General features: G+C 51.1%; 1 protein-coding gene across 2 annotated transcripts in view; it reads right to left on the reverse strand.

Moving 5' to 3' along the window:
- The window catches only part of RNF8 (ring finger protein 8), a 33,668-nt gene extending 20,996 nt beyond the window's left edge, over positions 1-12,672 (reverse strand). Inside the window, exons 1-2 of one of the 2 annotated variants that reach the window (XM_055139021.1) lie at positions 12,401-12,672; positions 7,010-7,138 (exon numbers count right to left, since the gene is read on the reverse strand). In XM_055139021.1, the coding sequence (XP_054994996.1) occupies positions 7,010-7,138; positions 12,401-12,481 (210 nt within the window). In that variant the 5' untranslated portion in view covers positions 12,482-12,672. The remainder of the gene's footprint in view (positions 1-7,009; positions 7,139-12,400) is intronic. The other variant, XM_055139020.1, reaches the window with a different exon arrangement.
- Between the last annotated feature and the right edge of the window lie 314 nt (positions 12,673-12,986).

Consider the following 12,986-nt stretch of genomic DNA (forward strand, 5'->3'; position numbering starts at 1 on the left):
AGCTATCTATCTGTCCAGCCCTGATTTCCTCCTCTAAATGGAATTTCTATCCTGCTGCTGCAAAAACTCTTTGCTATTTCAGAAGGAAAACCCTCGGGAACAGAAAAGAAAGTTTCATAAAGCACCATGCTCAGAAATAGCATTATTGAAACAGCGCATTGTTTGTTTGCTTTTTTCTCTTTATTCTACATTCATGTCTCCACAGAGAACTGCCTATATCAAAGGAGGAATTGTAGTATTACTGGTAGATGAATTACTTGGCGCTAATGGATTTATAAAAGAAAATAAAACGATATAGCTCCGCCTGGCCAAAACGGAAAGGTTTTGTCAAAGAGTGGAGAAACTACCATTGGAAATGAAGCAGTATCTAACAATGGGGCAGGAAGGCAGGTGCAGAGCGGAGGCCCAGGGTCATCTTGGGGTTTCCCGACGGAGCCCAGCACTTCCCAATACACAGAACCAAAGCACATCGACTTCTCTGAGGTCAAACTGCACATGGAGGCTGACCCAAGCAGTAAAACCAGAGGCTTGTGGGGAGCGCACAGAGCCGTTAAGGGCGAGAACCACGCCTCAGCTGTGTCTGCAAGGCAGACAGTGTGGTCTTGGTTCGCACTACTTACACTAGCACAGCGACTCCCATATGATAGATGCTCCAGAAACTGCTCCTTTTGTGGCTTTAATTTAACCATAAAATATCTGATCTGGCCCCTTCTCCCCACTCTGCAACCGTCACCTGTGGTCGCCTTTCACTCCCCACCCCCTCACTGCCCGTCTTGAGGTTGAGAGCATGGAGCCCAGAGATAAACGAAGGAGAGGAAGGCCAGATTCCCTGGGGTGTGTTGCTCCATCACTTAGCAGTTGTGACTGCACAATTGGGGCAGGGCAGAGTACTCAGGGGATACTCCTAGCTCTATGCTAAAAAATCACTTCTGGCTATGTCATGAAATTTGCATATAAGTGGATCAACATGGAAAGTACCATGCTAAGTGAAATGAGCCAGAAAGAGAGGGACGAACATAGAAAGACTGCACTCATCTGTGGAATATAGAACAACAGAGTAAGAGACTAATACCCAAGAATAGTAGTATATAATACCAGGAGGTTGGCTCCATAGCTTGGAAGCTGGCCTCACACGCTGGGGGAAAGTCATCCCAGATAGAGAAGGGAACACCAAGTAATATGCGATTGGAGATCCCGCGTGGGAAGGGAGATGCGTGCTGAAAGTAGACTAGAGACTGAACAGGATGACCACTCAATACCCTTATTTGGAACCACAACACCCAAAAGGAAAGAGAGATATCCAACTGGAATGCCCCGCTACAGAGGCGGGTGGGGTGGGGGGATGGGACCGGGGGGTGGGAGGGATACTGGGTTAGAAAATGGCGGAGAATGGACACTGGTGGAGGGATGGGCTCTTAAACACTGCATGAGGGAAAAAGAAGCATGAAAATGTGTGAATCTGTAACTGTACCCTCACTGTGACTAATTAAAAAATAAATAAATTTAAAAAAAAAAATCACTTCTGCACTGGTGAAGGGATGGTGGTTTAATCAGTATTTGACTGTGACTTAAAAAAAAAAAAAATCACTTCTGGCTGTACTCGGGGGACCGTATCTGGCATCACACCAGGGCTGTCACACGCAAGACAAGTGCCCTCACCCCATACGACAGCTCTCTGGTCACTGCACCAGTTACTTTTTTAACCCTTGTCCCAGTTATTACAACATCAAACGGAGGATAATAATAGTTTTTCCCTTTTGGTATTTGTGTGAATTTAATGAGATAACATACGCAGTGACTTAGAAAAATGCCTAGCACGTGGTAAGCATTATGTAAGTGTCCGCTATTATTATTATAATTCTGGCTCAACTGATTTGTCAACAACCACGTTTATGCTCAACATCTTGCAATATAAATACACAAAGTATCTAAATAGAGGACTAAACTTTTTAGCAGCTGACTATAAGAAAGACAAGGGTGCAAATGCAAACGCAGTTACACAGCACAACCTACAAATGCAAAAGCATACTGAGGGGTCGGGCTAGCTACGTGATGCTACCTGGGGCTGATGGCGCTAAAAGGGCTTGAAGCAAATGCAGGACAGAGTGTAGAGACAACTCCTCTCATCCAAGGACAGGCTGGAGAAGCATCTCACAGGCTCCAGGAGACTCAAGCAGGAAAACTGTCTGACCCAATTGGACCGGACAAAAAGGCTCCAGAAGGGAACGAGTCCCAGCCTGAATGGGTATGACACCCTTGTGTGTGGTCGAATACTATGGCTCAAGCAGCGAGGAGGGTGGGAAAGACGACCCTGGCCTCGGACTCATCTGGCCCTTACACACTGCCCTGGGCCTGACCCGGCCTACTGGACCAACCTTCTCCCAATCTTCCTCCCAGCCTGAGCAACTATGCGAGTGATGAGTTCTGGTCACTCCAATGTGTGGAGGTAACAAAGGAAGGAGACGAAGGCCAGAACCTACATGGGAACCATTTTACAGAACCCTTATTTTAGACTATGCCTAGAAAAATATCTCAGGGATCGTAATATAATATAGGAGGCCACTTAGTGTGAAGATACAGACCTTGAAGAAAAAACTCAAAGGCAACATAAAGTTAAATTAAAAAGGTTTCAAGGGGCTGGAGTGATGGTACAGTGAGCAGGACATTAGCTTGTCTTGCATGTGGCTGACCTATGTTCGATCCCTGGGACATCCCATATGGTCCCCTGAACCCACCAGGAGTGATTCCTGAGTGCAGAGCCAGGACCACGGGGTGTGAGGAGGGAGAGTGGGAGGCGGGGGAGAGAGAATGGGTAGGAGAGTGGGAAGGAAGGAAGATTGGTTGGTTCAGACGCGGCTCAAGTCTAGAAAGAACAAGGATCCATTAAGAAGAAAATAGTCAGGGAAAGCTTTCAAGGCCCGTCCTCCACCAGACTCTAGTTACCTGCCTGGCTCAGAAGCTATTGAAATCTTCCCATCCCCCAGTTTATCCATCGGCCACTCCTTGGTGACATCTAGTGGTGTAATCTGGACCTGAGTTGTTCACAAGGTAACTACTGAAAAGGATGAAAATACCAAGGCTTTGTAAGAACAATGGCCCAGGATACAAAGGCAAACACAACGGTTTAAATAAATTCAAGTCTGTCCTATGCCTGTGTGAACAATGGTTGCGGGAGTAAAGAGAAATTGGCTCACCTCTGCATCTGCTCAGCACTGAAACAGGTGGAACCCCAAAGCCTTCCAGAGCCCCAGAGGGTGTAAGCACTGAGGTCTCGAGTCTCACAGTACAGTGAAATATTTCAATCCCCGGCACCCCATATGGTCCCCTGAGCCCACCAAGAGTAACCCTTGAGTGCAGAGCCAGGAGTCAGCCCTGAGCACTGCTAGGTATGGCCCCCCAAAATATAAATCAGGGGGAAGGTAAAGGAGAAACAAGGGAGCAAACTTCCAAAGCAGTTTCTCCACCAACAACCCAGTATCTGCTTCTCCCAGATACCAGCTACCCCCAACACTGACGCAAAGAGGCTTAAACCAACTGTACAGGAAAACCCTAAAGAATCGGGAGCCACCATCCCACTAAAGGGTCCTTCGAGGCCTGAGGAAGTGTCACGGTAACAGCAGCCTGAGAAGAAAGATTCAAAAGGAAAAGACTGCGGGGCGAGCACTCCAGCACACCAGCGGTCAGTGTGCTGGCCCTGCACATAGCCAACCCGGGTTCAAGCCCTGGCACCTTGTAAGGTCTCCCGAGCACACCAGGTGTGATCCCTAAAGGAAGAACCAGGAGTCAGTCCTGAGCACCACCAGGTGTGACCCCACCCCCCAAAAGGAAAGAGTAGAAGCGACCAAGAAGCAGTCAGAGGCCGCTCAGAGGCCACTCTGGGTCCCTGAGGTCAACAGGTAAGGAAAGCTACAATTAGACACTGCTTCCCCCTCAACGCGGCGGCACATCCACAAGGCCATCGGCAGGAGTGCGCAGGCAGCCGCCTCTGACAGTGGCACCCAGCAGCAGGTACCCAGCATCTTTCCCTGAGGCACCGTGAGGCCACTGTGGAGTGAAACTGTGTCTCTATTGCAAACATGCAGTTGGGTTTAAAAAAAAAAAAACATGCAGTGTGGCCAGGAAAGCAAATTGCTCATGTTCTTTAGTGCTATTTGCCAACAGGAAACAGCAGACATAAGCCTGAGTATGACTCCTTCAACTCACTCAATCGACCAGTGACGGAGAAGGCCTTGGGCAAGTCAGTCTCCCCCCCCCCCCCCCCGCGGGGCCTCACGGAGATCTGGCTGGGTTCCCTCCTGCAGTCTCTACTCAGACCCCTCACCCGGCGTGCAAAACCAACTCGCTCAGCACCCATGCCTCCCCTTCAGCACAGTGCAAACTCGACCTAACCCTAGCAGTTTCGGGCATGTAAAACTAAGGACAGGACACCTGTGACACTAGGTCCGTTTGTTCGGCATCCATGTCTAGCACAGAGTTTCTTTTTAAAAAACAAACCTTGAAATTTCCTACTCAGTGTTATGACCTTTTTTGCTTTTGTTTCTCTGGGGTAAGGATCTATTTTTTTCTGGGGGCATGGGGATTCCTTGGGCAGTAGTCAGGAGTCCTGGGGGTCCCACTGGGAATTCTCAACCAATCAGGTCTGTGCTGCAGTGCCAGACACTGGGGCCACCTGGGGACCTGAGGGCCATAGCGAGCAGTGCTCAGGGGACCATGTGCTGCCAGGAATCGAACCCAAGACAGGTGCAGCACCTTGATGGCAACCTACGCCCTTTGTTTGCTTCAGGAGCTGGGCTGGCTGCCGGAAGGAGGGCGCTGCAGCAGTGCGCTGGCCCTTCTGAAAGCAGAGAGGAGCTAGACGTTGGATTCATCACCAACGGCCAAAATAATTTAATCCAATGGTTTCCAGGTTCTGTTCCTCGGAAATTTCCTGCCAGTCCATAAAGTTACTCCCGCCTAACTGACAGCAGCTTTCAGCCACCAGTCTGTGGACCTAAGGTGCAAAAGGCTGAAAGCCTGGTTTATCCGATCTTGTCTATGTAGGGAAGCGTCCATAAAAACCAGCAGTCTGGAGAGATAGGACAGCAGGGAGGGCGCTTGCCTTTCATGCGACCGACTCAGGTTAGATCCCCAGCAACCTGTAACCCCCGAGTGCAGAGCATGCCAGGTATGATCCAAAAGCAAACAAAACAAGCAAAATCCAGAAAGAATGGGCCTAGAGAGCTTCCAAGCTGGTGCTGGGCGCGTGGCATGCCTGCAGAGCGAGAGACTGCGCCCTCCTGGGTACCTCGCCCTGCGTCCCGTCCCCCAGAGGCTCCTCTGTATCTTTTATGTTCTTTTATTAAAAAATGGATTAACGTGGCCGCCATGCTCACTGCTGCTCTCCACGGGCTCAGACGAGCCTCACCCATGAGTGAATCTGCAGAAAAATCCAGGTCCTCGGGACCCATGACTGAAATCTCCAAGCTCACTCAGAGTGGGACTGGGCCTCCTCTTCCATCTCCCTAGTTGACCAGTAGCTTGGCAGTCATACCCACAAACTGCCCCTGGTGCCAAATAATCTCATCAACAGTCTCACCCATGCAGGAATCTGCTGTATAATCGCATTCTAAATTTTAGAATTCCTGGAGCATCTGGCCACTTCACGCAACTTCTTACACTCTACACCACTGATTTACCAAGAGTAGCACACATTTGATGAGATTTAACTAACCTGTTAGCAATCTCTTATATAAGGGCTTAATGGCTCCAGGATGAAATATAACAATCTTCCACGCTTTCCTCTAAGGAAATATTATGAACCATTTTAGCAGAGTATTCATAACAAGCATACAAAATTGTTTTGGTTCTGCTTTGGGGGGCACCATTTGGGATTTGGGGTGGAACCATTCGAACTATGGTGGTGGGAAGGTGCAACAGTGGTGGGGTTGGTGTTTATTTTTATTTTTGTTTTTTTGCTTTCTGGGTCACACCTGGCAATGCACAAGGGTTACTCCTGGCTCTGCACTCAGGAATTACTCCTGGCGGTGCTCAGGGAACCATATGGGATGCTGGGAATCGAACCCGGATTGGTCGTGTGCAAGGCAAACGCCCTACCCGCTGTGCTATCGCTCCAGCCCCCCTGGGGTTGGTGTTTAAATATTAAATGTAATCAATCATTGTGAACAACTTAAAAAAAGTAAAATTAAAAAAAAAAAAGATTAATGTAAGTCAAAGGTTCCCCGAGTTCTCAGTCACCGAAACAGAATCCAAGGCAGGGAAGAGGGAGGTGTTAGGCCATAGGAACCTCTGGTTTTTAGCATTAGTCTGAAGTACCAGTAGCAGTCCTGACTTGCAAGTGACGTGTGCGGTGGAAGACAATCTGAGAGGAGCCTGAGCCCTCAGGACACCAGGACAGTAGCCTGCACTGTCAGAACCCAGTGAACTGTGGGTGTGTTCCCTGGTGGCATGGAGGGAACCTTCCCCCGAAAACTCCAACAGAAGTGCAGTTCCTCAGCTTCTCTCTCCTCCCCATGCCCTGAGCACCAGATGGACTGAAGAATCTTCATCAGATTCCCAGGGCCTCTGGACCGTTTGACGTATCAAGGGCAACTCCTCCAAACCCAGACTGCTTTCTGGAACAGGGCTTAGCACACTTCAAGCCTTCCTTTCACAGTAACCAACTGCAGGGTCAGAGAGTACAGCAGCTAGGGCATTAGCCTTGCATGCCATGAAAATTCAAACCCAGCACCCCATACTGTTCTCCAAACCCGCCGGAAGTGACCCCTGAGCACCACTGGATGTGGTCCAAAAACAAAAATCAAAAAACCCCCAAGTCCAATAACAAACTTCAATATAGTCATAAGAAGCTGTCTCAGCGTAACCTACCCTCTGGAAGCAAACAGAACTGGTTAACTGTGGAGGGTGACTGGGGAGAAGAAAATGCTAATGTTGTACCATGATTTATCTATGCCCCAAAAAAGCAATTAAGAAATTATCATTTAATAAAAATAATTATGCATACATTCAGTACCTTGTTGTCCATAATTGTCCACTGGCCCTCGGCATTCTGCTTCAAAATACAGTGATTTCGAGAAATCATCAGAGGGCAGATTTTTGATACCAACTGGTAAGTGACTCCAAATCCTCGGCCTATAGTCACCTGCAAAGACAACATGATCAGGCACTGTGCTCACAAGGGAAGGCCTTCTGAGTCCTGCCAGCAGGCGCCGCAGAGACTCTCACTGACCAGACCCCCAGGCAACCCAACAAATCATTAGCGCTCCCCCCCACAGCCTCGAGGCAAAAAGTCAACAAGTTATGACAAGAGGAAGCAGCTACGAAGAGTTAATCACGGAATGCCGCTCAGTCCCCATGAGAGATTCTTTATACACATTCCACCACTGTATTAAAGACAGCTAAGGACCAGTCTCTTGCGGCCAGAGCAGTACTACAGAGGGCATCTGATTCGGGTTCAATCTCCGGCATCCCACATGGTCGCCTGAGCACCTTGAAGAGTAATTTCTGAGTGCAGAGCCAGGAGTTACTCCTGAGTATTGCCACATGTGGCCCCAAAACAAAAATGAAACAAACAAGAACTACAGTCTCTATGCAAGACAGCGTCTCCCATTTTTAAAAAGATTCTGATTTGACATCTTTGTCCCTATAAATTGGCAGTAGCTCTGCCCGAGTTCCATTAGAAAGCTGCCAACCCCTTTCCACGAGACACCTAGACGGGAGTTTTCACATCTTCACCTGCGGCTCTAGTCTCTGCCACAGCCATGGGTCTGGGAAGGAACTCTAGGTTTACTTTTATTCCTAGATGCCATAAGAAAAATAATTCGGGGGGAGGGGGTGGCAGAGCAACAGGACAGTTGATAGAGCTTTCGCCTTACATATGGCCAAATCGAATTTGATCCCCAACATCCCACAGAGTCCCCCAAGGCCTCCAGGAATAACTCCTGAGTGCAGAGCAAGAAGTAACTCCTGAGCACTGGCAGGTGTAGGCCAAAGAGAAAAAAAAGAAAAGAACTCCGATCACATAGTTAAATGCCAGGATCACACGCCCAGCTCTAGCCATTATCACGAGAGCACAGAATTACATTAGTCTCCGCAGCACACCCATCACACTCGCGATGTGTCCTCAGGCTTAGGAATGATTAAATTCTTTGGTTGAGGTCTCCCCCAAGAATTGATGTGCTAAGTCATGCCCCATACTTGGTAGTTGGAAATTTTGAATTCAAGTGCAAACCCTTAAATTGATTTCTACTAAATTTCACCTTGCTAGTTTGTCTTATCAAATGAGCTTGTCAAAACCTTTCTGATAGTTTATATTGCCTTCAGAAATACTCAATATTCTTTCTAGCTCTAAGTCACCCAATAATTTGCTATCTATTCAAAGAAAGACACAGAAATAACACAAGGTCACCAGTGGAGGGTTCTGGGCACTTTGGTGGCAGTAAGGTGTACATCAAAACTGTAGGCACTGGGGCCGAGAGATAGTACGGTGGGGAGGGCCCTTGCCTTGCATGCAGCCAACCTCAGTTCGATCCCCGGCACCCCATATGGTCCAGGAGTGATCCTGAGCACAGAGCCAGAGGAAGCCCTGAGCACTGCCGGGTGTGGCCCTCAAGCAAACAAAAATTATAAGTATTAATGCTAATGTAAACATGTGACCCAGACTAAAAGTTTGTCAAGGCTATGCGGGTGGGTGTGTAGGGGCCTTAGGCCACAGGTGGCGGGACACTGATGCTGCCGGTGTGGGCTGGACCATCATACGCTTGATCTTTGAGCACTGTGTGTCTCCTAGCCAGCTCTCCGTGGTTTGCAGCACTCTTTACTCATGCCTTTTTTTGAGGCGCCACACCTGGCGGTGCTCGGGTGTTACTCTTGGCTTTGTGCTCAGGATCATTCCTGGTGTGCTCAGGGGACCGTATGGGATGCCAGGGACTGAACCTGGGTCGGCCCTGAGTAAAGTAATTGCCCTACCTGCTGTGCTACTGCCCCAACTCCTTTCCTTACACACTTACCGCGTTCTCTCCCTCAGAGGCCAGCTGGGGCCACCTGGCAATTTCTGCAGGAGTGGGGAGGCGGGGCCCCTTCCTGCCATTACCATGCACGCATCATCCCAAAGGATCTTGTCTGGGGTGGAGAGTGCTCAATGGGCTAGGCACATGCTCGGCACACAGGCTCCAACTTCACCCCTGCCACCACATGTCGCCTGCAGTAACTCTGGGAGTGACCACCAAGCATAAGGAGCAGAAGTAGCCCCTGAGCACCACCCCCATTGCTCCCCGTCCCCCCCAAATTCCTGTTTTACTTTTCTATTTTGTGTGCAACCATTTTTCTATACCCGGCATAGTACTCAGTTAATACAGGTAGATGAATGAAAGAGGTTTGCCTAAGAAAACTCCCATATTCCAAACGGGCATTATTGTGGAAACCACTACCAACCAGAAACTCTGATGTGGTGATAGGGTCGCGCCATCTGACTCACTCCTTTAAGTCCAACCTGGGCCAGAGAGAGAGAATAGCAGGTATGGCGCTTGCCTCGCACATGGCTGGCTTGGGTTCAATCCCCATACCCAAACTCCTGAGCATTACCAGGAGTAAGCCCTGAACACAGCTGGGTGTGGCTCCCAAATCAAAATAAATGCCCAAAATGGAGAAAGGGATGGGGGAAGAGGGAGAGGGGAGGAAAGGGAGGGGGAGAGGGAGAGAGAGGGAGGGAGGAGGGAGGGAGGGGGAGAGAGAGAGAGAGAGAGAGAGAGAGAGAGAGAGAGAGAGAGAGAGAGAGAGAGAGAGAGAGAAAGCGACTCCCATAGAGGCAGGCTGAGGTAGGGTGATGGGAAGGAACCTGGGGACATTGGGGGAGGGATGGGTGCTGGAACACCATATGACTGAAACCTGAACAGCTTTGTAAGGGTCTATCTCACACTGATTCAATTAAAAAGTTAAAATGAAAAATTGTGATCACCTTCACCAAAATCCAAGTCTTAAGTTTTTACCTTTGAAAGTTTGCCCACACAGCTGACCTGAGTTCAATCCCTGGCATCTTGTATGTTCCCCCAGCACCGCCAGGAGTAATTCATGAGTGTGGAGCCAGGATTTAACCCCTGAGCATCACCAGGTGTGACCCAAAAAAAAATAAAACTCATAATTAGCATTAAAAAAAAAAAGTTTGCCCAGGGGCTGGAATGATAGCACAGCAGGAGACCATTCGCCTTGCACTCGGTCAACCTGGATTTGATTCCCAGCATCCCATATGGTTCCCCGAGCACCACCAAGAGTGATTCCTACGTGGAGAGCCAGGAGTAATCCTGAGCATTGCCAGGTGTGACCCAAAAAGAAAATAATAGTTTGCCCAAAATTTAGCCTTTTTTAAAAATAACAGAAATTTAGTTAATTCCAGAGGGTCCTTTGATCTTATATATAACATTTCAAATGCAATGTGCAAGGATTTATCTAGTGCCCTTATTTCATTTAGGTTATTTATTTAGGTAAGAATTTACACTTAGGTTATTTATTTCTAATAAAGTATCCTGGATTCTAATATTTGAGGGTGGCAAGCAGAGTTGTCATTTCTAGACTATTTTCTGGAAAGCAAATACAGATAGATGAATAAGAAATACAATAAATACGAGTAGATGAATGAGAAATGCAGTACATATAAACGAATGCAAAGAGAGGTCTGCCTCAGAAACCTCCATGTTCTAAATGGGCATTACTGAGGTCAGAGTGGAAATATATACCTTACCTGCTAACACTTGGACACAGTACAACAGGTAAGGTGCTTGCCTGGCATGTGGCTGACTTGGGTTCAATCCCCACGTATGGTCCCCCACCTTTCAAAGAGCCAGCTGCCAAACTGTCCCTCCATACAGGACCCCAAGTGGCAAGTCAGTCTTCACACTCAAATTCACTATCCACTCATTTATGTGCTCCTCCCCATGGGTATGGAGCCATATAAGCCACCCAAGAGTTTAAACTCTGTCCAGAAGATGGGGTGTAAGATAGAAAGCAACTGATCTTGATCAAAACTTAAATAAATACTAGCACACAACGCTCAACCCATAACATATTAGTGATCTCTTATACAAGAGCTTAATGGCGGCAGCGTGGAGATACAACAATCTTCACACATTTTCCTCTAAGGAAACTTATTTGGATCATTCATAACAAGCAACACAAAATAAATCATCTAGGACCTGCTTTTGGAGCAGGCTTGGGTGGTGGTGGGAAAATTCAAACTAATGGTGGTGGGAAGGTGGTTTGTTTTTTGGGTTTTTTTTTTTGGTTTTTTTTTTGCTTTTTGGGTCACACCCAGCGATGCACAGGGGTTACTCCTGGCTCTGCACTCAGGAATCACCCCTGGCGGTGCTCCGGGAACCACATGGGATGCTGGGGATTGAACCCGGGTTGGCGGAGTGCAAGGCAAACACCCTACCACTGTGCTCTCGCTCCGGCCCCGCGGTGGGAAGGTGTAACGGTGGTGGGATTGGTGTCGGAGTACTGAACACAATAAACTACTGTGAACCACTTCCTAAGAATAAGATTGGAGGGGAAATGAAGTGTGTCCAGGAGCGCATCCCAGTCCTCGTGCCTTATCACAGGAGCTTCAAACCTGCTGTGCGTCTTCCCCACCCGCCAAGCTGTCTGAAGATGCAAACCCACGGCACAGAATCGGGAAGAATGAGAGACCCAGGAAGTATAAGGAGCGGCCAGGGCACAGGGCTCAGGGACCACCACTCAGTACCACCTCTTGCTCGTTACTTCCTGAAGGCCCGTGGTTCGGAGGGCAGTGCTCCACCAAGGCGGACTGCCCACCAGGGACACAGCGCCACACCGGTCCCGGTGCCTCTGATCCCCTCCTCGGCAGCACCGAGGCTGCATCCCACCTGTCCTGACTTGGGAACCCTGGTGACGTAGTGAGTGATGCCAGAGGAAGAGTCACTGATGCGGGGAGAGGCTGAGTGGGCCCCAACCTCGGGTTCTGAAAGTAACTCTGAGCAAAGAGAAACCAAGTCTCGGGCGTCTGCCTTGCACGCAGCTGAGCCGGGTTCGATCCCGGCGTTCCGGGGGTCCCCGAGCATCGCCGGGGCGGTGCAGAAACAGAATAACAAGAACAGGCCCCGTCTCCACCTGCCTTTCCTACCCCCGCCCCCCGGTCTCAGCGCGGCCTGCCGGGGACAGGGGGCTCCCGCTGCCCACGGGCTCCCGCTGCCCACGGGCTCCTGCGCGCACGGGGCCAGCGCCCGCGGTCGGCGCCTCCCCCCCCACGCCCGGCGGCCCGGGAGGAGCTCGGCCCCCTGCGCCCCTGCCCGGCCCCGCCGCCCCGACGCGCTCCGGGCCCCGCGGAGGTCGGGGCGCCCCCGCCGGGGTCCCGGGGTCCCGCCGCCCCGCCCGCCCGGCGCCCCCCGCGCACCTCGCCGCCGTCCTCCAGCAGCAGCCGCTCGGCGTCCGCGCCCAGGCGCCGCAGACACCAGGCCCGGCCCGGGGCCCCCATGGCCCGCTCAGCGCCCGCCGGCGCCCGGCCGCCCCGCCCGCGCCATACCGGAACCGAGCGGGAGCACTGGCCGCGCGCCGAGCGACCGACGGACGCACGGACGGACGCACGGACGGACGCACGGACGGACGGACGCCGCGCGCGGACCCCGCGCTCCGCCCCCGCCCGCCCGCCGGGGCCGCCGCGCCTGCGCGATGCCGGCCGGACGCGCAGTCACCCGCGCTTGCGCAGTGCCGGGCCAGGACCCGCCGTCACCCGCGCCTGCGCGATGCCTCCCCGACGCGGCCGCCCCCGGGGCGCGCCGACCCCGCGGGCCCCGCCCCTGCCGCCCGCCCGGACGCGGCCCGCCTGGCCCGCCAGGCCCCCGGCGCGGCTCCGCGGGGCGGCGTCAGGACGGCTGCCCTCTGGCCTTGAGCCTTGGTGGTTGTGTGGGGCATTGGTCAGCTGTTCCATGAAACCCCTCGATTGGGGTGTCTGGATGTTCCCCCCGTGGGCGGGAGCGCCA

This window comes from Sorex araneus, chromosome 5 (genome assembly GCF_027595985.1).
Source record: "Sorex araneus isolate mSorAra2 chromosome 5, mSorAra2.pri, whole genome shotgun sequence".
Classification (NCBI taxonomy): domain Eukaryota; kingdom Metazoa; phylum Chordata; class Mammalia; order Eulipotyphla; family Soricidae; genus Sorex; species Sorex araneus.